This window comes from Microtus oregoni, unplaced genomic scaffold, assembly GCF_018167655.1.
Source record: "Microtus oregoni isolate MIOR12 unplaced genomic scaffold, Mior012 000002F_ref0000024, whole genome shotgun sequence".
NCBI classification, from domain to species: domain Eukaryota; kingdom Metazoa; phylum Chordata; class Mammalia; order Rodentia; family Cricetidae; genus Microtus; species Microtus oregoni.
Genome location: NW_024543061.1, coordinates 71,448,924 through 71,473,424, shown reverse-complemented (window position 1 = coordinate 71,473,424; position 24,501 = coordinate 71,448,924). Strand labels below are relative to the sequence as shown.

Here is a 24,501-nt window from a genome sequence, read left to right as displayed (position 1 = left end):
GCCGCCGCCGCCGCCGCCGCCCGCCGCCCGCCGCCGCGCGATCCGCACCGGCCTCCCCGAGAGCGAGCCGGCCGCCGCGACTGCCACCGCGCTAACCGCCGCCAACCGCCACCGAGGTGCCCGGAGAGAGCGGAGAGGCGGCATGAGCGAGGCGGGCGAGGCCACCACCGGCGGCACCACGCTCCCGCAGGCCGCGGCCGACGCGCCCGCCGCGGCGCCCCCGGACCCCGCGCCCAAGAGCCCGGCGGCCGGCGGCGCGCCCCAGGCCCCGGCGCCCGCCGCGCTGCTCGCGGGGAGCCCCGGCGGAGACGCAGCCCCCGGGCCCGCCCCGGCCTCGTCAGCCCCCGCGGGCAGCGAGGACGCGGAGAAGAAAGTTCTCGGTGAGTCCTCGGGTGCAGCCCCGGAGAGGCGGCGGGCGAGGATGGACGCGGATGCAGGGCGGGCTGGGACACGTGGGCCGGGATTTGGCGTCTTTGCCGTGGGTCCGGAAAGCAGCGCGTTTCCTGGGGAGAAGATGGGGATTCTGGGGAGGGATGGGCGGGGTGAATTGGGAAGACTTAGCTTTTTTTTCCCCCCCATGCCTGGGAGGGTCAGGTGTCTGTCCCCGACGCCCTTCCCTCGTGGGTTTGGGACAGCCGCCATGCTCCTGCCGGCCACATGCCGCCGGCACAGGGATGTCTCGGGAAACTTGGGGCGGGCGCCCTCCTCACCCCTCCCCGTGGCACAGATGCAAGGAGCCTTCCATTGCCCACCAATTGCTGCACATTTCCATCTCCCTGCACTGTGGGAACGCACGTGGTGTGGCGGCTGGGGAAAAAAAAAAAAAAACTTGGTCGGAAGTGGAGTAGGACGTGTGTCCAAAACATGGTTACCTTGGGACTTGTAACTGGAAGGAAAACGGGAAGGTGGAGACTGGATTATGGGGGCAGAGGCTTTGCAACGGTGGCCGTTGGTTTTGTCTTCATCTTCCTTAAGGAACGGCCGGTGTGAGGCTTTCCAAGGGCTTGCAGAGCAGGTGGGTGGCGGATAAGCTCCCCGAAGGGTGTGTGCGTGGCGCATGTGGTTCGCTCTCCGAAACAGGAAAGTTAACAGATGGTGTGGGATGCTTCAGAAAATGTTCACTGTTTCTGGGTGGGGCCGTTTAGGCTCGCCTGCCCTCCCAGCTTTCTCCCATTTAGCAAGAAAGCTGAAGGGATAATGTGGAAGAAACAGAACACCGTTCGGTGTTGCCCACTCTAGACAATCCTTTGGTTCTTGTTTTTCCAAGGCTTTACAAACTCAGTTCCTGCCAAATTCCGTGCTTTTTTTTTTCTTTTTCCCTATCCGCACCAAAAAAGTTCCTTAAAGGTCTTGTGAGTGTTGCATTGTGGTACTTTCCACCAGATGCTGCTTGGAACACTTCCACACAAAATGAAAGATAGAAAGGACCCAGTGTTGCTAACCAAAGCAGGTTCTTAATGATACCTTACTGAGGGCAGATGGGATCATACAGGTTTTCACTTGATCCTTGCACTTCTGGTAGATAATGTCTGTGGAGATGGAGGGAGCCGATAAATGAAGGTTAATTTCCGCAATCTCCAACAGTTAATTCTGTTTCTACCAGATACCTAGTGATGAGTCTGGTGTCTTTCATCCTGCCACACAAAAGCCCAGACTATCAAAATGAAGGGCAAGCCTTCTACCTGACACTTGAGCACTGTTTGTTTTTGTCCGCTGTGGTCTGCCATCTCCTGTGCCAAGCAGACACATGGATGCCCAAAGTGTTCTGCACCCAGTGCTGACTGAAATGGATATCTGATCTTGGATGCTCTCGTTCTGGTCTTTGCAAAGGGGCCTTAACTTTGGTTTACACCATGTAGTCCTTTAGGGAAAACAGTTTACATGAGTAAAAGGAACCGGAGAGGGGGAACTCCACCAATTTCTTGTTGGGTGCTTGATGTTTGTAGTAGTTAACAGTGTGAGTGGGTTTGTTGGGTTATATTAAGTCCTTGGAAATAGTTGGAGAACTAGGGTTTTTTTTGTCTTTTTTTTTTTTTTGTCTCCAACTCACGCGAGACCCGCCTGCCTCTGCCTCCCAAGTGCTGGGATTAAAGGCGTGCACCACCACTGATCAGCTGAATTAGTATTTTTAAATCTACTTTGAGAAGTAAACACCTTCAGCCTTGAAAACAGGTTTTTCTTTTTCATCTTTCCCCTTGTGATGTTCTCATTGCCTTTGCCCCTCACCTTCCTTGTATGCATCTTTTGGTTTTGCATTTCTGTTTTCTTTTCCAGCCCGGTCTTACTAAGTAGCCCAGGCTGGCCTTGGCCTCACTCACCTTGAAGCAGAGGAGGACTTTTAACTCCTTGCCATCCTGCCTCCACCTCTCAAGGGCTGGGATGACAGGTGTGCATCACCACACCCAGCTTAGTGTCACCCTTCTCTGGTGGTTTGTTTCGGGACTCTGAGCATCTGTCTGTAGGTCCAAAGTCAGAAACTCTAAGAGTCTATCTATAGGTCCAGAGATTTTGAAAGAAACACAAAAGCCTCGCCTGACATAGAGGTCATGCTGTTTGTTCGTCCAAACCTGGCCTCTTTTGCGTGTTGACACCTGAAGCCTCAATTTTCCCTCCTTGCCTTGCAGCACCAATTAGATTGGTTTAAAACTAAAGGCTGAATAGCTTTTCAAAGAAAGCTAAGATGTTTTTGCAAGCCTGCCCTTGTGCCACAGGCGGAACAACATCATCTGTCTGCGAGGCAGCCTAGATCTGTACCGTTCGCTCCCAAGCTTTTCCTTTTTTTTTCCTTTTTTTAAGTGCATCTTGCCGGGTTTTCTGTTTGACTGAGTTTAGAAGATAGTCTTGTGTGTTTCCTGGATTTAGACCTGTCTATTTCCTAGAGATACTAAATTTGGCGTTTACCATAGATTCCAGCAGTCATGTTTGGAATAGTTTAAGATTAATGTGTATCTACAAAAAATATTTAGATTGTTTTTCTTCATGAATTCTCAAGTGAGACTTTGTAGAGAAATTAACCTGGACGTGACAGACTAGAGACAGTAATCAGGTTGACTGTAGAGCATGCAAGGGTCCCCTGCTCAGCAGCTGAAGACTGCAGGGAAGAGACCTTGATGTGAAAAGGGCCTGTTGTGTCCTGGATGGCAAGTACAGAAGTGGGATGAGACAGCATCAGTTCTATTATTACTCTGGACTGGTGAGCAGTCCTCATTTGGCTACCAGACAAGTTTCTTTATATCTTTGTAGGTTGATTACTAAGAAGGAGCTACTGTGTTGCCTATTAAAGTTTGCCTAGTCTTTCAGAGTATGAAAATGATAAGATGGCCCAGCTATCTGTACATTCTCAGTGACTCCCTGTGCTCATAGGAAATATGTGTGAGTGGATAACTAGAATGTGTTTCTTTTTGTCCTTTCGTAGTTGTTGCTTTACTTTTGTATTGAGGATCATACTGTTGCCTGCTTAATGCTGAGTGCTCTACCACTGAGCCAAGCCCTGGAATGTCCTGGGCTTTTTTATTTTGTAAGGATGGTCTTATGCAGCCCACATTGGCTTCAGACTCCTGATCTTGCTACTCTCACCTCCCAAGTGCTGGGTTTATAGGCACGTGCAGCCACTTGTGCCTTAGAACTGAGTTTTCACTAGCATTCCCTCACCCATCTTTTTTAGTTTGATTACCACAGAATTGTCCAGGCACGTGACCACTCCTCGAGGCCCTGGGTACTAGGTGATGATCACAGCTCTCCACAGTCTTCATTCTTCTTCTTCTTCTTTTTTTTTTTTTTTTGATGGTAGTGGGGGATTAAGCCATTAATGGTTTACTCAAGGATGTTTAGGCTTAGTGTAATGATACCAGGACCTTAGTGATATGAGCTTTATCTCTTTGTAGGTCAGGTGCTAACATATCTGCTTAATCCTGTTTTAGCCACCAAAGTCCTTGGCACTGTCAAATGGTTCAACGTCAGAAATGGATATGGATTTATAAATCGGTATGTGTCTGTGTGTCTTGTACCCACCTTGTAGCGATGGCAGTTACAAATCCATTGTCCTACTTTATTAATAGACTGTATATTTACATTTTGAAATTCCTAAGCACAGTAAACATTCTCTTCTAAGCTTTTGGTGACTATATTGAGACACATTTAAAAACATTCATAAACTCTAGCCTTTAGAAGGCCGCAGAAATGAAAACTACAGTCAAATGGGGAGGACTTTAGTTATATCCATAATTTCACAGATGGAGAAAAGAGAACCTGGTTAAGCAGCTTTCTTTAAGGTCACACAGTAATGAGTAACTGAGCTGGGGCTGTAAGCCCAGCCCTGGTTTGGTCCAAGTCCTGTGAGGAAACCAGTGTTTAAACCGTGCTCCCTTGTGACCACTTGGCAGTGAAGTTGACCACAGGCGCTGGGAGACATGGGGATGTATTTTACAGGGTCTTGGCGATTTTCTCTTTCCTTCTTTTTAAAAACCAATTCCTCCATTTTCTTCCCTATCTGTCTGGGTGGGGTGGAGGTTAGGGTGGGGTAGTGGGAGGGCTGTTTTAAGTTTCAGTGTAAGGAGAGCCTAGTTCACAGCTGTGCCCTGTCCTTTTGACTGTCTTGCTTTTGCTAGGAGGGAAACTTAGGGCTCTGATTACATAGCATGTGATTGAGAAAGACATGAGAGCAAAGGGGTGTTTGTGTGGAATCCAGTGCTTGGATCTCTGCATTGCAATGGGGTGCAGTCAGGGGGCATCTGGGAGAGATGGGGGTTATGGAATTGGTACTAGGCATCTGTTTTGAAAAGACAAACTACTTAAGAGGTTGTGTTTTTTAGGTCTTGAGATCTCAGTCAATACATTTGTTCTTTGAAGCCTCTCTGAATGTTTAGAACCTTTAATGGTGAGATTGTTTTTTCTGCCTCCCAACAGAAATGACACCAAAGAAGATGTGTTTGTACACCAGGTAAGAGGGATTCTAGAAGGGATACTTACATGGTCTGTGTGAGTTCGGCAAATGATTACAGTATCTTGAGCTCCTTTGGTTTTTTGGAATCAGCGCTCAGTTCAACATTACTAAGAGTGGTAGATAAACCTTCATATCCCATCATATTAATGGATTTCAAGCATTTGTGTTGTTCCTTTTCAAGTTTGAATGAAGTTATACTCAGTTAAACCATTTTCTGGTTTTTAGAGCCTAGGAGTCCTTATCCAGACAACTGCTTCCATGTCAGCTTCTGACTGGCCTGATTGTGTGGTTCTTGGTGGTTTGGCCAGAGCAACCTGGCTTTTGCCTGAGCCCGTGGTGGTAGATAAAACTCATTAGTCTCGTGAACATTACCCAGAAGCAGAAGGTTAGATGTGTGTCTGAGATATAAGAACTCTTCCCATTCTTTAGGCAGTTCTCCCTCCTGTTGACTCAGACATGTCCAGCACATAATCTAGTTCTATGGACCATCCCTCAACCCCCTCCAGTTCCCTTCTGTTTGAAACAAATTGAACAAATGGGTATCATGGAACTCTACTTCATGTGTCTCGGTCCTCAGATGTTCTTTACTATGATCCTAGATTGTTAGCTTTATAGAGTAGATTAGAAATCACGCCTATTCTTGCTGTTCCTTTTGTATATTCAGTCTGAAAGAGGCATGCCGCTGTCAGTGTCTTGATGAGAAAGTGTGGCAGTGGCATACTGACCTGCAATGGCTGCTGAGCTGTACTTGTTCCTTCATGTTTGGGTTTGTGTGGTGGGCAGTTGGGGATAGCCACGTATAAAGACTATAGTTATAGTTGTATTTTCCATCCTTCATGTTTGCCCTGTGGAATACGTTTCTGTTCATCTAGATAATTGGAGTGGATTTGTTAAGATAAGTCCTAACACACTGAAAAGGAAGTTGATGGTAACATCTGGACGTTAATGGCCTTTGGGAGAAGCTCCCTGTTCAGTGACTGCTGGGAGAAAGGGGTTTCCATGCTAGGTGTAGGCCTCCTAGGCTGTGAGCTAATGACCCGATTCCAGCCCCATGAGGTTGTGTGGTGAGTCACCTCAGTGTGTTGAGGCCTGCCCAGTTTAACAGGAAAAGGGGAACGAGCCGGCAGGGAGGGGCTGTTTTTTTGGAATGGCTAAATGTTCGTGTTGTGTGTACATACATCCTGTCCTGAGCTGCCTCCTTCTGGAGAGGGTGAGGTCTCTGCCCTATTGGCTCACTTTTCCCCCGTCTTTTCTCGCTCCTACTCAGAGTAGAGGAAGGCTGGATTACCCATGTCTAATCGCTTTATAAAATAAGGTTGACCTAGTTCCATAGAGACTCCCCAGCCCTTTAACTGTTTAGAGATGACCAGCCAGGGAAGTGGAAATTTGTTGAGGTTTCTTCTCTCCTTGTATTTGAAAAAGAGAAAGGGCCTTTTCTTAAGTAGACGATGTAGGTGCAGATGTCTGGTAGGAGTAGCATCTTTCTCAAGTTTTCTACTGATAGCTGGCATGTGAGGTGTGAAATGTTGAGAACTTACAGAGATAATGTAGAGATACGAATTCCTCCATTTGAGCCTGCTAACTCAGATAAGTCACCTGTTGACCTCATGTTTCCTCATCCATGAAGTGGATAGTGCATGAGACCAGGTTACACGTCGTCATTCCTGAAATTACCTTGTTTATCATTATATTACCATAATATCTATGGTCATAAACATTTATCTCCTTGATATTTTACTCCTTTTTAAAAAAAATGAGTCATTTTATTTATTTACCTTGTGAGGCAATTTCTTACTGATTTTGAATTTTCTGTTTCCCAGGTTGGCCTCAAGATCATAATGATCTTCATTAAGATCATAATGTTCCTCTTGCCTCATCCTGCCCCCCACCAACTGTTGATAATTTCAAACATGAGCCACTAAGCTCATCTTTATTTTTGAGAATCTATTGTTGAAATCATGATCCTACTGCTTCTACCTCCCAAATGCTAGCATTACAAGCATGCATCACTGTGTTCAGCCACACATACATTTCTTTTTATTTATGTGCGTGGGGGGTAGTTATATGCACATGAGTGCAGTGCCTGTGGAGACGAGAAGAATCACCAGATCCTCTGGGTCATAGTTATCTTTCACATAGTGGGTGTGAGAGCCCAATTAAAGCCTTTGCAAGAGTAGTATGTGCTCATAGCTGCTGAGCTATCACTCCAGCCTGCCACCCGTTTAAAAAAGCTTTTGAGGCCAAAAATTTCTTTTGCGTATAAAACATCTGTACCCAAACCTTGGTTATGTGTCTGTATAAGGTTTTGTGTAGGCATTTTTGCCCTTGTGAAAGGAGCCATAGACAGAACCTCAGGAGCCTCTTGGCTTGATGTAACTGACCGATTTAGTGTCTTGACTGGGTGACAGAGTGCACAAGAATGACTATCTCCTTAATGCACCTACTGGGGATACATTTTAAAGCACCCTGAAACCAAGAAAGAAATGTACAATGTAATATAGAGTGTTTTTTGGAGATGGCAAGGTGATGGAAGTGTGAGTTGGTTTTGTTTTGTTTTAAGTAAAATACAGATATAGTGTTCTGGCTAACATGAAATTGATGGATACCTTCAGTATTGGAATGTACCTTCATTGGAGTTTTCTGTTTGCCTTGACAGACCGCCATCAAGAAGAATAATCCACGCAAGTATCTGCGCAGTGTGGGAGATGGAGAAACTGTAGAATTTGATGTGGTTGAAGGAGAAAAGGTGAGAAGCTGGTAGTGGAAGAGTGTGCCAGCCCACAGTTTTGTTGTACAAGTGGCTTTCCAGCCTAGTGAAATAATATTTAGGTTTTTTATGATAGGAGGAAGTTGAGACAGAAATATCTTACTGGTGGGACTGGAGAGATGGCTCGGTGGTCAAGAGCACTGGCTGCTCGTCCAGAGGACCCGAGTTCAATTCCCAGCACACATGGCAGCTTACAACTGTCTGTAACCCAGTTTCAGGGGATCTGACACGTTTACAGCAATCACATAAAATAAAGTTAAATAAATTATTTTTTAAAGGATATATCTTACTGGATATCACTATAAATATTTGTATGCTATATATTTTAGTTTCTTGTTTTATAAAGGAACTCAGGAATAAATGCTAGTTTCTTAAAGTCTATTTTACTTTGGAAGACGAACTGTCTTGGGTCAGGCATGTAGACCAGTTGGTAGAGTACATGCAGCCCATGTTTCAGTTCCCAGTGCCACAGACATGGTGGTACCCACCTGTGACCCCAGCACTAGGAAGACTGGAGGAGGAGGAACGCTGCAGATTGTAAGACCAGCCTATGCCATACAGTAAACTCTGCCTCAGAAGTACACCCCTCTCACCTCCCTGCTGGAAAAGTTTTAAATGCAACCAATTAAGCCGACCGGGTTCCTTTCCTGGTGGACCCTTGGTGTGCAATGGCTGCAGACAGCAACCTCCTAGGTAGTGTATGCAGCCTATTCCTTGTATAGGTTGCTCTAAGGGACCTAGGAGACAAAGCTCTCCAATTGGTGTTCTTGTCTCTAATCTCACAGTGTTCAGAATTTAGGGTTGAGACAGGTATGCAGGATGACTTTGGGAAAAGCCAGGGCTGGGTAGCTGGGATTCACACTGGCCAAACCATTCTGTCCTCTTGGTAGCTGGGGTTCACACTGGCCAAACCGTTCTGTCCTCTGCACCTAGTTGCACAGTAGAGAAGAAGTGATTGAGATCACAGATGGGACAGGTTGAAGGTTTCTGATCCCTAGAATATCCTATATCTCAAAGAAACCTTTTCCATACAGGTTTGTTGTGGGTGGATTTGGTGGTGTGGTGACTGGGGATATAGCTCAGTGTTAGAATACTGTGCTTAGCATGCCTGTCCTTAGCTTCTGTCCCTGTCACCTGGGGATAGAAGAAAGACTCTTAAGGCATTGTCAAGAATATAACAAAAAGACCTAAAGGAGGGCTGTGTGTGGAGATTATTCCTAAGTCAGGGCCTTTTCGTCTCTGTTTTTGTGAAGCTCAGAGATGATTCCCACTAAATAGTAACTCAGAGCTGATGAGAACAGCTGGAGCAGTCAGGATCCGGATGGTATCTCGGGGTATGGCAGTAGGTTTCACTGCATTTCAGTCCCTTCCATTGGTGTGTGTTGTAGTCATTCATTCGTGTTCTGAAAGAGGTGCGCTGCTCCTAAACTTGGCTGACTAGACAAGGAGGTGGGGCTTCTCAAGCCATAGGTGTGTAGTTACAGAGGTCAGCACTCTCGTTGAGGTGATAAAAGCAGTGTTTTTAGGATCACAGTCGGAGTTCTTAACATAAAAGTTGTCTGTTGCTGGAGGAAGTTACTTGGTTTCTTTGAAAATTGGAGAGCCTCTCTTTCCTTCCTCAGGGTGCTGAAGCAGCAAATGTGACTGGTCCAGATGGAGTTCCTGTAGAAGGGAGTCGTTATGCTGCTGATCGGCGCCGCTACAGACGCGGCTACTATGGCAGACGCCGTGGACCTCCCCGTAATGTATGTTGTCTGTCCCTAATCACTGATTGCAAATACTCTCATGTTTAAAACAAGATGAACATAGGAATAGATAAGTGCCATATTTGAAGGTGCCGTGTTCTGGAGATACAAGAGACATGGTTATTCTTTGAAGGGGAATTTTTTTAGTGCCCAGATTTTATTTAAGGCTACCTGTGCTATTGAAAACGTGACAGTCAGAAGTTGTACCTTTTAGGATGTACTTGGAGACAAGTAACAATCGAGTGTCTTGTAACAGAAGGCTTAATTAAGGTGTCAGGATGTCCATAGGCTTTCTCTTCGGCCAGATTCTCATTGTGGTATTCACTGGCACCAGGATTGGGGTTCCCCATCCCAGCTCTGCAAGCTGTTTCTGCCTTGGTGCTGAGATAGCTGGCCTCTAAGAAAGTCGGCATTTAGTTAGCAAGAGTCGGGGATATCTTGGGAATCTCAGTGCATGCTGGCCACGGAAGTGCTAACGACTTGCTTCAGTTAAGGGCCTACGTTATGTCGGAAAGCCTTGTGCTCTTATTTCAAAGTAAGGAAGAGGTGAGTGGTTACTGGTTTGTAGTTCTTTGGGTTAGTCTCAGTTCAGGTAAAAGCATTTTCTGGCCGGAGCATTCTTGGCTCAGTTTACAGGAATGTTCTCAAGGTAAACCTTATGAACCCAATTGTGATCATGAGGAAGGACCTTGCTAGATTTGAATTAAGACTATACATTTTTGATGTTTGTGGAAGTAGATCCTGGTGCCAGCACCCTGTGTCTATGTCAGAGTTAGCACAGTGTGGCAGTTGCTTATGTCATACAAAGAGAAACTTTAGAAAAATCTCAAAGGAACGAAATATCTTCAGATTAGTCAGGCATGATGAATGACTCTTGTCTTTAATCACAATACATGGGGGATGGTGCTGAGGGAGGCAGATGATGATCTCCTGAGTTCCAGGCCAGCCAAGGCTACATAGTGAGACCTTGTCTCAAAAAAAAAAAGGAAAAAGAAAGAAAAAAAAATCTACAGATGAAAATACTTGCCTCCATTTTGATAGATGCACATCTTTTTCTAAGTGCTTCTGATTTCCAGACTGTCCTCTACTCTTGTCCCGTGTTTGTGTTGTATTCCTTACATTTTTTTGTTTATATTTTTCTTTTTCTTTTTTTCTTCCTGTTTTTTGTTTTTTGTTTAAAAAAAAAAGTGAGGAGGACTGACCAGAAAGTTCAAAGTACCTGCCATACAAACATAAAGACCCTAAGTCAGCACCTACTGGGTGCTGTTGCAGATGTGTGTAGCCCCCAGTGCTGGGGCAGAGACAAGTGGGTCCCTGTAACTCATCATCTGGCTAGTCTAGCTGAATTCATGAGCTCCAGGTTCAGTGACAGTCCTTGTCTCAAAAAGTACAGTGGAGAACAACTGAGAAAGACACCCAGCGTCAGCTTCTAGCTTCCACATAAATGCACTTGGGTGTATTAATCTTTGAGGGGCAGGGATGGGCAGTTGGCTTTGTGATGTTAACTTGTTTGTTCATGGCCCAGATCTCTAACTGTGATCAGCTTGATGTCTACATCAATTCAGAGGTAAAAGTGGTAGAAAATCTTGGGTAAAAATTTTTTAAAGGTTGTACCCTCCAAGAGCTAGAAAAGATAAATCATTATCTATATGGAATCTTCTACTGTCCTTACTCCAAGTATAGTCAGCGATGGTGGTGCTATTGTGATTGCCTCGCAGAGATCTTTAGGAAAGATTTAGCTGCATGAGCGTAAGAGTTATGCCTTCAAAATTTGATGTGGTGAATATTTTCTATGCAAAATATATCTTTACATAACTGTGCATCATTTATTCATACAGGTTTTATAAAGAGTAGAATGAGCCAGGCCTGGTGGCGCAGGTCTGTAATCCCAGCTACTCGGGAGGCTGAGGCAGGAGGATCGCAAGTTCAAGCCCTGTTTGGGCTACAGAGTGAGTTCAAGGCCAGCTTGAGTAACTTAGTTGAGACCCGGTCTCAAAATGAAAAGTAAAAAGAGGGCTGGGATATAGCTAAGTAGTAGAGTGCTTGTCTTACACGGATGGGCCTTTGAGTTAAGCCCCAGTACCCCAGGGAACCATGCTGTTGGTTTGTGAGGTTAGACCAAACCAGTTCTGTGGGGAGTTTAGTTGGGCTTGTGGGTATGGTTTGAAGCTTTAAACCTTCCTCTAAGAGAGACAGTTTACTAGCTTATTAATTTTCAATTAACCTTAAAGGAATTGCAGGTATTTCTTATAAGACTGGCTTAAATGAGATTTGATGTAATAAATTCTTGAGTGTTTGTTCATTTGACTTGTTAAAATAATGATGAATAGAGGGAAAATGAGTGATTTAATCCCCTTTTAAGTTCTATATTTAGAAATGGTTAGTATAACAATTAAACCTTATTTCTAGATATTCAAAGGAAGGATACAATACATTCTAGCCCTCAAGCTTTTTGATTTTTGGATCCACTTTTAGGCTTAACTGGTGTTAAACATTCCAGAATCGTTGATGGTATTGATACTGCTATTATATTAGACATTAAAATTACCTTAAAATATTTCATTTAAAATAACTTATTACATAGCGATAAAACATTTTAATTGAAAATCCTATGCAAATCGGGAGGGCCGACTGGCATTGCACTGCATCGTTGGGTGTCTCTGATGTATAGTTTAATAGAAGATAGTCGGATTCTTTGTTTTGTGTTTGGCCTTTTGAGGGACTGCATGCCGTTGTATGCTAGAAGATCCCACCGTATGCTGGTGAGAGATGAACGTCTTAGTAGAACTTTGGGAGTGCTTTGCCTCTCTTACCCCTGGAGGGCTTTCAGAGACCCAGCTGCCCTAGGAAGCATACTGCCTGGGTCAGATCTGCTGATGACATCATAAAGTTATTTTTTTCTTGACAGTTCTTGACTTTCCATGCTGGGTAAATTTGGGAGACGCATTGAAAGGAGACAAACAGTGTAGCATGGCTGTTCTAATTCAGTGCCAGTAGATTTGGTAATAGATTGACTGCTCTTGCTTTTCTGCTGCTTGATATGTTACCTGCATAGATTACTTTAATCTCCATGTAGTTTATCCCAGGCAATCTACATGCCTGTGTCTGCACAGTGTTGTGTCTACACAATGAACGGTCACTGCTCTGGGAGTTGTGGGTGTTTCCTGGTGATAGCCATCCTAAGTGGTATTCTTTGGTTCTTGCCTGGCTGTAACTTCTTCTGAAACTCTGTTTCTTTGCTTCGCTAGTACGCTGGGGAGGAGGAGGAGGAAGGGAGCGGCAGCAGTGAAGGATTTGAACCCCCTGCCACTGATGGGCAGTTCTCTGGGGCAAGGAATCAGCTGCGCCGTCCCCAGTATCGCCCTCCATACCGGCAGCGGCGTTTTCCGCCTTACCACGTGGGACAGACCTTTGACCGTCGCTCACGGGTCTTTCCCCATCCCAACAGAATGCAGGTAAAATGCACCGGGACTTCTCAGCAGTCCTCACCCTTCGTCCTTCTCTGCCTCCTCCTTCTTCTCCTCCTCCTTCAACTCCAGCTACCAGAAGTAACACATTGCTTGCAGCTTACCATACTATCAAAGCTGAGGCAAGGCCCGCTCTGCCTGTTGAGAACACTCACAGAAACGTTTTTTGAAATAGATCATAAATATGAATATCAATCATATGGGACAATGGGATAGAGTATCTAGTTTGTAAATGTGTAAGAAAAACCTCCTAGGCTTGGTGATGCATGCTGAGGCAGAAGGAGTCTTGAGGACTAGCCTGTGTTACATGTTGAGACAGGTGATATGTGTAAGAACTTGGACTTAGACTCTGATCTCCAAAAAGGCCTAAATTTTAATTCTGTTTTCACTACTGTTTATTTAAAATTTTGAGAAAATGGTTGCTCACTGTTGAATGGCGACATCAGATGCCTTTACTAGAATGTTCTATTAAACACGAGGGTAGAGCACATTGGAAAATGTAAAGTGTTAAATTAGATCAAAGTGCTGGTTTTCAGGCAAGCTAAGAATCTACAGATTGAGTGCTGGAAGTGGGTAGAGTTTTTGTGAATGTGTAATAAGCTTGACAGCAGTGTCTCCATTCCTGGGGAGCTTGGGTCCTGATTTATTACTAGCTGCAGCTTCTGTCTTAGTGTGCTTGGACTCCACCCCCACGTGTTTTGACTGAACATTATGTTCAGTCTCTGCTGTATCCTCCCCTTCCCATCATGCATGACTGTTGTTTCTACAAGGCTTCTTGTTTTCCCCTTCTAACGCTTCAACAGCTGCTCCTGACAAATGTGCTAAAAATAACAGGCCGTGTCAGATGGATGGGAACACTGGGTACACGAGGCATAGTAGTCGTCTTCAGGGCAGCACTCTGGCTTCTAGGAAATGAGGGCACGAGTAGTCAGCAGAGTTGTAACATTGGCTATATTGCTTTAGCAGTGACTTCCTGTTTGGCATGTATGAGGTATGCTTCATGAGACCATAGTGATTCTTTTCACTCTTTGAAAGAGGATAGTCCCTACTGAAGACCAGAACAAAATGGTTCCTTGGTGCCATAGAGTGTCATATGACTTACTGCTGATTTCCTAGCAGCATGCTTACTCTCAGCAACACGGAACTGCATGTGGTTGTGTGTAATGCTTGCCAACCATAGCCATTCCACATTGAAAGCAAAACACACAGTAGATGTCTGCAGCAAGAGTCTTTCTTGTATACCACTTCAGTTTTGGCACATAATTCCTACGTCCCCTTAAGCCAGATCAACAGCTGAAATCGAAAACTTAGTAAACATGTTTTTACATGTAACTAGGCATCTTTAATAGCATTGCCGTAAACTATTTTAAAAAGCAAGCGTACATCTCTAGAGTAGTTAAAAACTATTAAGTTCAGTTAGAAAAGGCTTTAATACCTACTGCAGAGTGAAATTCCATGGAGCAGTAGTGTTTGTGCAATGCTTAAGGGTTATCAGTAACCAGCTATGGCGGTGTGTGTATTTGGCCCCTGAACTCAAGAGAGTCATTGATGAGAAAAGCAAACAGCACCGTGGCACCTACGAGGTGCAGATGTTTGAAATCAGTTCTAATTTCATCTTACCAGCAGCCTATGAAATAACTAGTGTGATTTCCATGTTTTTGTTGCTTTTCTTACAAATAAAGAGATTTGAATGTTCTTAAAAATCAAAACTTTTGGTGACCAGAGTTCTCAATACTCTTGGCATGCAAGCACAAAGATCCAGGCTCAAATCACTAGAAACCATATAAAGCTGTGCCTGGCAGTGTGCATATGTAGTGCCTGCTCTCCTACAGGAAGATTGAGGACAAACATAATAGACGCTCCACAAGCTTGCAGGCCAACTAGCCTGACTTCCACAGTAGCCAACAACAAAAGACCCTGTTTCAAACATGGTGGGATGCAAGAACCCATCAAATAGCCGGGCATGATGTTCCTTGGCTTTAATCCAGCTTTTAATTGGGAGACCAGCCTGGTGTACAGAGTTCTAAGACAGCCAGGGCTACACAGAGAAACCCTGCTTTGAGAAACTAAAGCAACAAAACAGAACAATTATACATCATGTACCCCCACACATGATAATGGATCACTATATTTTCTGCCTATCTTTTGTCGTTGGAGTGTTCAGGATGTTAAAGGCAGACATGTGTTTGGTAGCAACTGCAGGGAGGAAGTGAGCAGGATGAGATGTTGGGGAAGACAGGTCATTCCCACCAAAGCTTAGTAAGGACCTTTTGCTGTAAGCATGATGAAACAAAGATGGGCATCTGAACCAAGAATGAGCATCGTGACATTATCTATTCTTGATTGACTATTGGGGGCAATGAGCAAATCAAGGAGATGGACCATGGTAAACAGTGCATGTGTGAGTCAGATAATGCACTACCAGAGCAAGTGAGGCTCCATGGTCAGGGCTGGGTAGTGCTTTAAACAGACAATGTTTGATAATTTCAGGAATATGTGGTGTGAGGAGTTGGTACCTCATGGACTTCAGCAAAAATATGAGAAGAATAAAGAAAGATTGAATTACAGGAGTCAGCTGAAACCATTTTGAAAGCCTTTCTTCTGTAACAAGATTGGCAGAAAAAGCAGTCAGAGGTCAAGGGTAGCTGAACAGAGGAAAGTGTCATCTAAGGTGTGGTAGGTGACAGGATTGTGGTTTTTGTGGAGAGATTTCAGTGCACCAGCGCAATGGCACCAAGGACAGCAGAGTGCGGAGTGTCAGTGAAGGGAGCTGCAGATGCCATAGGGTTGCCAGGGATGCGGTGTCAGGGCTGAGACTGAGAGGATGAATATTGCTTGGCAAAGGGCTGTGGAAAGGGACATTCTTGGAGGATATTCCAGGGAGGAACTGTTACAGAAGTTGGGACTTAGAGGAAGTGAGGCTGAGACTGATGGTCAGGTCTGATAACTTGGAGTGTTATGGTGAGAAGTTGAACTGTGTCAGGAAGTGGGAAGAGAGGCTGCATGCTGTGCTCTTTGATGTTCCTGATGGTTGATGATGATGGGGCTGGGTTTTCTGTAGCCAGTGTATCTGTAAAGGAGCTCAGAGAAATGTGGAAACGTGGCAAGGTAGTTTTCTTGATTCCTTTTATGGTGCTAAAGTTTCCCCAGCCTCATTTGCCACTTTTTAACATACGAAGAAGTTCTGGACAAAGGTGCTAGAAGAGGCAGATGAAGGTAGGCATACACATGTAACATGTTGGACTGCATGTGTATGTTCTGTGAGTGCATGGCTACTTAAAGACCCCAAAGCAAGGGACCTTATCCCCAGTTGTTGTTTCTGGGTGCAGTTCTTCAACAGAAAGAAGCCCCTTTCTGGAAATGTAGGCTGTCTGAGCTGGGTCAGAGAAAATACAGTGCAAACCTTTAGCATCCTGTGCCAAAAAGGCAGGAAGTACTTTAAAGAATGTTGGAGACTTGTCAAGAGGCTGTGAGCCAGAATGTAGGGGTTCCTGTTGGCCAGTAATAAATGTAACGGAGCATAGCTTCATGAGTAAAATGGAAACCTATGAGCCCATACAGGTGAAATAAATAGGTGACCATAGGAAACATTTGAGGAATAGGACGTTTACAGGCTGTGAAGGGACTTGTCTTACAGAGCATTCAGTGGGGACCTTTCCTATCAGCGATACATGAATTAAATGTAATGTAACCCAAATTTAGATGCCCAGCTCATGAAAGCCAAGAAAAGTGAAACATCCCAGCCAAAAGAAATATAAATAAACTTAATACATGATTCTAAGTAGACCTTGCTGTAAGGGACATTGACACCTGGTAAAACTATAATGTAGTCTGAGGATTGTTCTGTACGTCCCATTGTGGTTGTTTTAAAATGAAAGAGGTAAGTGTGGTTTCAAGAGGCCCATGTGCCTTAATCAGAGGTAGAGTGGAGATAAATAGGGTTAGTCTGTTTCAAGTGTTGAGAACAAACGTGAACATGAAGCCGTCATCCAGGGTAAAACAGAAATTAATCATAAGGAGACTAGTGGGCGTGCTCACAAATGATGGAAATGTTCGTTTTTCTTTTATCTTAAAAAGGTGAAGGATGTATTTGGTTCTGAGGAGGGGCAAGGACGTGTTTTTGTTCTTGAGACAGGGTCTCATTGCATAGCCTAGGTTGACCCTGGACTTACAGTGATGTCCATGCCTCAGTCCTTTGAGTTGTGGAGTTACAGGTTTGTGCCATCATACCTGACTGGGATGGGTTGTTGATTTATGAGTGTGAATGTAGACGTGGAGGTCAGAGGACAATGACGGGTCTTCCTCTATTGATCTCTACATCACTATTACTTGAGTACTATTTTGTGCATGTGTGTGGGAACAGTGTTTTGTCTGCCTGTTCTACATGCATACCTGGTGCCCTTGGAGGCAGAACTGGGCTTAGTGGTAGTTGTGGGCCACTACATGTATTCAAAAAGTGTACTTAACCTCTGAGCCATCTCACCAACCCCCTCTACTTTATTTTTGAGAGAGGATCTCATTGAAACTGGCCAGTGAGCTCCGGGGATCTGCCTGTCTCTGCCTCTCTGTTTATGGGATTACAGGTCCATGCCTGGCTTTATACATTAGTAGTACTAGGGATCTAAATTCAGGTCCTCCAGCTTGCAAGGAAAGCACTTTGCTGATCGAGCACTCTCTTTCCCTCATGTGGGTCTCTGGGTGCAGATCCAGGTTGCTAGTCCTAGAGGCAGGTACCATTCATTATCCTAGGAGTTTTGAAGCTGGGAGTGGTGGCTATGCAGTTGTAAATCTGGCACTTGGTAGACTGCGGCAGACGGATCACACATTCGAGGCTAACTGAAACTGCATTGCCGTACCTTGTCCCCCCACCCACACATACCCTAAATAGAAAAAAAACACATTGTACTTTTTAAGTGTTATGGGACATAAGCAAATGAAAAAGTTACAAAGAAGAGCTATAGGTAAAGTTATGTTTAAGATTTGTCAGTACTTTGTTGAACCCAGTCTTTAAATCCTACCCTTAGCGACTTTTGTGGGTCATACAGATATTATCATGTGACAGTGGGGGCATGGAAGGAAAACGAGTATAAGTTAATGGGTCAGTGCATCTGAGTTTGAAGCAGTTGAATGAGTCTCATTGCTCATAAATACAGTGTCATTTCCTTTTATAAAGTGAGTTTTTGTGTTTGTTTTTTGGTGCTGGGCACCAGTTCTTTGCATGTGTAGGGTGAGAGCTGTGCCAGCTCAGCTGTAGCTGAAGCCTCTAAAATCGTCTCTTCAGTATGGATAGGGTCAGATTTTAATGTTGTGGAAAGCTCAGTGCTCTGTGCTAAGGAAGTGGAGAAAGGCTGTTGGGGTAGGAATGAGTTTTCCTTTCCTGTCATTCATAAAAATAACCAGTAAGTAGCGGGCTGTTGTGATTGGCTTCAGGCCGGATAACGAAGCCCTTGAGTCTGTTTGCTTTTGAAAGCCAGTTTTCTGCACGTGCCTATGTGCTTTGACCCTCCTTGCCCTGTGTCCTGACTCATTTCCAGCTGTCGTTGCCTTCTCTAGGCTGGTGAGATTGGAGAGATGAAGGACGGAGTCCCTGAGGGATCACAGCTCCAGGTTCATCGGAATCCAACTTACCGCCCAAGATTCCGCAGGTAGGAGTGATTGCCACAGTTTTGAGGATAGCCAGTGAGGAGCAGCAGGGTGGAGGAGGGCACTGTGGGTCTGTTTCCTGGCTGTTTATTATTGAAAGATATGGTGACTTTGGTCATAAGCCTAAAAGTTTCTCTCTTTTTTTAATGGTGGGAATAGAGCCCAGGGCTCCACACAGTGTTAAGATACTTTACTCTTTAGCGTCAAAATGCTGTTCTCCTTTAACTGGGACTGTTGGTAATGGCCTGCAACTTGAAGTCACATAAATAAATCTTTTTACTTGTGTTGACACAAGGTCTTACTCTGTAGCCACATCTTGCCTCATATCTACCATGTAGTCTAGGCTGGCCTTAAATTTGGGCTCATCATGCCTCACCCATTGGCCTTCCATGTCTGAAATTATAGGTGTTTGACACCATGTCTGGCTTAATGCTTAATTTTTACTAAATTAAACAAGCGTTAATCAATGAGTAGTTTGTGTGTCAGAAATGGAGGAAAATTGAGATTGAATATTTTAGCCATCAAGGCAGTCTACTGGGGCTTTTGAATCTGGCTGTGGAGCACCATAACCCATGAAGAATCAAAGAGTTTAGTAGCTGTATGTCCTTTGACATGTTTCTGTACTCTGCTATGGCTGCCAGATCTATACATTGGACATTTTCAGTGGTCTTCCAAAGCTGGAGGCAGAGTCTGGTGGATTTCTGATTTCCAGACCCATTAGGGCTTAGCAGGAAGGCCCTGTTTCAAATACCTAACTGGTGGAGTCATTCAGTGATGAGAAGTTTAAATGAACAGATGATCTGTGGCAATGATCATGGTGCCCTCCGTACACCCTGGGTGTCAGCCCTACTGTCATTACTGTTAGTGAAGGGTGGGTCATTTTCATGTGCGTTTTCTCTTTCAAGGCCTCATTTGGGCTAGAGTCCCTGACATCCTTTGGGTGACTGTTTTGTTTGGTTTCAACCTTAAGTATCCTTTGTATGTGTTCCTCAATATGTGTGAGTAGATCAGAGGACAGATCTCTCCCTCAGCTTCCAGGGATGGAAGGCAGGCCACGGGACATGCTTTTGGAGTGCAGGTACTCTCCACCTAGAGCCATCTCCCCGAGGAAGCTTCGTAATAGAGGCTTTTGTCAGTTTCTTCTCACCCCTGAGGTGGGGGAACTAATAGGCTTTTTTGGATGGTTGGTGTGCCTTACATGTTGCCCCTCCTCCCATCTACAATCTGGGAATCAGAACTGGTGCCACTTTCAGACTTAGAAACATTGACATGTGTTTCACTGGTTGAACATCCTCATTCAGAATGCTCCACTGTGTTAGTTAAGCCTTTTAAATGTTTTTTTGGCACTCAGACATTTCAAATTCAGTGTTTTAAATTTGTGGGCGAGGGATACCCAACCTGTATCTTTTAATTTAGCAATAGGGATTTATTAAAACAAAATAAAATATATTGGGGAAGGATTTATTTGTACCATGACCTTCCTTACTTACATGGTTGATTTAGTAAGTGTTGGTCTTGGCTTGGGTCATCTTTTGTGGAGGCTATATCCTGGGCCATACTTTTTATTACCCTAGGTGCCTATCAGAGTGCCTTGTAGGACCCTATCTATTTATTGTGTGCTTGTTTACTACAAATGTGTGAACAAGTAAAGGAGCAAAATAATGGAGAAATAAGGTTTTTCTCCAAGACTTCATTGCATCTGCAGGTCTGGTCTGTGGATGATTCATTCAGCAAGTACTTGTTAATCACTTGATTCAATAGTAAACCAACCCTATGTCCTTGAGATCCCTCCCACTCCTACCCCTGCCCACACATTTCCTTTAGCCACACTGTATGTGTTCTCATGTAGCTTCTGTTCCCTACTCTAGGGGACCTGCTCGCCCACGACCTGCCCCTGCTATTGGAGAGGCTGAAGATAAAGAGAATCAGCAAGCTGCCAATGGCCCAAACCAGCCATCTGCCCGCCGTGGATTCCGACGCCCCTACAACTATCGGCGCCGCCCCCGTCCCCTGAACACTGTTTCACAAGATGGCAAAGAGGTAAAGCCAGCATCCAGGAGGGACATACACAGACCATCCTTAGTTGTACCATCTTCTTTATCATCCTAAAGATGGTCTTGTTGTGTGTGACACTGGGTCCTTAAAAGCACAGTGTTCTGCTTAGGGTCCATCTCTAGAGAACATGCTCTGCCTGTTCCACAGCTGAATGTGTGACTTGACTCGGCCGTGGTCTCTGGAGGAATCACACTAGCAGTGATTGGGGGCTCAGGATGAGGACAGCAGTGAATAGAGGAGGAAATCAATAGTGAACAAGTACAAAGTGACAGCAATTATGTGCCATGTACTCTGGGGAGAGGGGTATTTATTGGCCAACTAGAAGGTACTTAATCTTTGACTTACACATAAAAGAGAAGTGGAAATGTTCATTGTTATTTGTTTGCCTAGGTGAGAAAATTCTCTTTTGAGACCTTTTACCCTTTAAAACCCAGTTCGCTGAAGGATTTTAGTTGTGCTTTTGATCTGTTTCAGACCAAGGCTGGTGAAGCACCAACTGAGAACCCAGCTCCAGCCACCGAGCAGAGCAGTGCCGAGTGACCCTGGCCCCCAGGCACCTTCACCACCAGCAGGGTGAGCCTTATTCTCTGTCACAGGTGTCACCTGTGATCCCACTGTGCCCATCCTTGGTCTCCATTGTACCTTGGAGATGGAGGATGGGGATGGTTGGCCACACAGTATATTTGGGATTGACCTATTTGAATAAGTTAAGGTATAAATGAGACAGAAATTCTTAATTTAAAAAAAGGAAAAAAATTAAATGAGACAGAATTAATAATCTCCACTTTTTCTAAGGTAACCTTAATTTATTCAAGTTCTTTTGATCATGGGATCTGGGAATGAAACAGAAGGGCTTACACATCAAGCACATTTACCCACTGAGCCAAATTTTATCATTTATGTTTGGTTTATTTAGGCAATATCATTTTTTAAGTTCCTTCAACAAGTCTATATGTGTCTGTCTTTATGGTGATGTGTGCTTGTGAGTATGAGTGCCCACTGAGTCCAGAAGAGGCCATCAGATGCTCTGGAGCTGGAGTAGGCAGTTAGGAACTACCCATTGTTGGGACTGAAAGCTAAACTCAAGGCCTCTGGATGAGTAGCAAACACTCTTAACTACTCAGCCATTAACTCTTTTTTTATGTATGTATTGATTGGTGGTGTCTTGCTTTGTAACCCTGCCTGGCCTGGTATGTGCTCCCTTGAACTGGAGGCAATCCTATTTCAAGTTTCACCAAGTGCTTGGGTTTATGGGCTCGTGCCCACGTACCTGGTTTGACAAGTCGGCTGTTGTGTGTTTGTGTAGAGCAGAAGTCATTTTCTCCTCTTGCTCTCTACCTTATTTGTTGGGACGGGGTCTCACTGAGCCCCTTGACTAGACTCATTGGCCACTGAATTTCAGGGATCCTCCTTTCTGTCTAATATAGGGCACTAGGGCTGCAGATGGACCCCTGCCACCCGCTTCTTGTGAGTGCTGGGTATCTCACTTGTCCTCATTCTTGTGGCAGGCACTGTTCTGAGCCATTTCCCCAACAAGGACACCTAGCAAACTCTGTGCTGTTTTGCCACCTACTAGTTAATGTCATTGTTTTGCTTTGGTTTTTATGACAATCTTAGTAGATAAGTGTGCTGGTATACACCTTTATTCCTAGCACATGGAAGACTGAGTTCCAGGACAGCCAGAGCTACATAATAGAGAGGCCCTGCCTCAAAGAACAAACAGACAGAAGGATTCTCACAGTATAGCTCAGGCTGTCTGAACTCAGTGAGCCTCTAGGATGACATGCATGCACCACCACACTGGGCTCAATTTGATAATTGAATGGTCCCCTACCAGATCCTGGTTTTAAATTCCAGGGAACTGTTACCCGCAATATAAACTTGGTTTCTCTTTGCCTATCTACTGATCAGCATAATGTGACAGACAGTACAGTGTGGTGTGAGATCTAGTGAGGCCTACTCGGGGACTACGGATTGAGCAGTTTATCCCCTGCCTCGTTGACATCTGCTGTTGTTGGAGAGAGCAGACGCAGGTGATTAGGGCTGTCACGGGAGTGCTTGAAGTATTGAGGTATTAGAATAGGATTGAAAGAGTAGCACCTCAGTGTGAGGATCACACGTTTTCTGTCTTGCTAAAGTTCTTGTCAGTCTTGTGTAGATTGAAGTGTAGCCAGGGAGGAGCAACTGTCAGAGAGTTGGGCTAAAAGTTTAGACCATACTTGATTTTGGTCTTGGGTTTTGTTTTTGTGGGGCAGGGACAATGAAGGAGACAGACTAGTAATCATTCTTTAGTTCCAGGTGGCCTACAACTCATTGTCCAGGCTGGTCTTGAACTTTGGTCCAGTGTTCAGATTGTAGGCATGTGCTACCACACCTGGATTTACCTACAACCCTTCTAATTGATATTTATGTATTTTTTTCTTTCTACCCTTGTGCACTGTAAAGCCCACTCTGCCGATGGCATTTTTTGAGAGTGCAGCTTTGGGTTTATAATGAGCTTTTCTGTGCAGTGCTGTGGGGTTGGAGTTGGCTCTCCCCAAAGAGCACACTGCTGTGCTGGCTGTCTGTAGCCTTCCTTGTTTCTTTAGGCAGAATGTACACAGTCGCTCTTCAGATCTACATTAACCCACTGTGTTGTGTGTAGAGTTAGGCTATAGCCAGCAAGCCCCACAATGCCGGGAAGTTCCAGGTGGCATCATCATACAAGGCTTTTCATGTGCATTATTCTGTACAGACTTTTCTACTTTGTAAAAGTATTTCACCAGAAAGTAAGAATTTTCATCCTGTGTTATCTGTGTAAGATGTATCCTTGGTTTAGAGCCTTGTAAATAATTTTGAATTGTATGAAAAATAATTTTTGCTTTTTTGTCCTAACTTTTTTTTGGTTATTGTATATCACTTTTGCTAAGGTTAACTTTAATTTCTTACAGGTGACCTTAAGAATTAATGACCATTCAAAAACAAGGCAAAAAGCACACCCACGACCTTACCAACACCAAAGAAACATCTAAGCAATAAAATGGAAGACTAACCAAGATTTGGACATTAGAATGTTTACTATTCTCTACGAAACTAACACCTACAAAGGGAATGGAGCCAGCAAGTGTCCATCAAGCTGCGTCCCAGGAACCTGCACAGGCGCAGGAGAGCGGCCTCCCCAGTTTCAGCAACCACTAGCTTTATATTTTTTTTCCCTGGTTTTTACTGTTTTGGTAATATGAATTAAAAGAAGAAATATTAATACCACATGGGGATTGCCCCAACCAAAGAAATCTGAAATATATAGTAAATGCTCTTTTTCCTTTGTTGTTTATTTTGGATGCTGGTGCTAAACTTCCAAATGTCATGATTTAAGATGAGAATTTATGCCCTTATTTATTCCTAGGCTGAGGGGAGAATTTGCTTTCTTACATAGCTCTCTCTGAAATGTGCAGTAACAAGTTCCTCAAAAATAAAATTTTTACCTTCAAAGGAAAAACTGTTGAAGCTAGTGTGTATTTTCTTCTCTCTCTCTCTCTCTCTCTCTCTCTCTCTCTCTCTCTCTCTCAAGTGTGTATGTTAGTGTGCCTGGTGACCTTAAACATGGGAGAGCATTAGATCTCCTAGAAGTGAAGGAGTTACAGATGGCTGTAAACTGCCATGGGTGCTGGGATCAGCTTGTGCTCTTAACCACTATCCCAACCCCATAGTTTCCTGTTTTTACGTCGTTCAGGTCATTGGTTACTGTTAAATGTTGAGCCAAACACAGACAAGTTATGTTTTGTCATGAGTTTGAGGTCATAGGAACTGGGTGGGTGTCTTTGAAATATGCGACCTAGAGATAAGTTTGTTTCTGGTAGGGAGTGGGTAGGATGAGGTGTCACAGGCTATTTCCTGCCCAGT

The 24,501-nt window shown here is 44.4% G+C and overlaps 1 protein-coding gene and 1 non-coding gene across 3 annotated transcripts; both read left to right on the top strand.

Moving 5' to 3' along the window:
* Window positions 1-24,097, top strand: Ybx3 (Y-box binding protein 3). 2 transcript variants are annotated; one of them, XM_041636904.1, is made up of 10 exons: window positions 1-380; window positions 3,921-3,984; window positions 4,906-4,939; window positions 7,599-7,688; window positions 9,332-9,454; window positions 12,703-12,909; window positions 18,475-18,566; window positions 20,433-20,604; window positions 21,094-21,192; window positions 23,550-24,097. In XM_041636904.1, exons 1-9 carry the CDS (start codon window positions 143-145, stop codon window positions 21,157-21,159), a joined length of 1,086 nt encoding a protein of 361 aa, XP_041492838.1. In that variant the 5' UTR covers window positions 1-142; the 3' UTR covers window positions 21,160-21,192; window positions 23,550-24,097. The 2 variants fall into 2 exon arrangements, with proteins under 2 accessions (XP_041492838.1, XP_041492842.1); XM_041636908.1 differs by lacking the exon at window positions 12,703-12,909.
* On the top strand, window positions 8,325-8,459 carry LOC121443908. Its single transcript, XR_005973724.1, has one exon. It is a non-coding gene; the product is annotated as a small nucleolar RNA SNORA70 (small nucleolar RNA).
* Window positions 24,098-24,501: the final 404 nt, after the last annotated feature.

Bases quoted from the DNA above. Each gene is read 5' to 3' on its own strand.
- Ybx3 (XM_041636904.1), top strand. From the start codon at position 143: ATGAGCGAGGCGGGCGAGGCCACCACCGGCGGCACCACGCTCCCGCAG. The intron at 4,940-7,598 runs GTAAGAGGGATT...TTGCCTTGACAG, and splicing joins AAGATGTGTTTGTACACCAG to ACCGCCATCAAGAAGAATAA. The intron at 9,455-12,702 runs GTATGTTGTCTG...TTGCTTCGCTAG, and splicing joins GCCGTGGACCTCCCCGTAAT to TACGCTGGGGAGGAGGAGGA.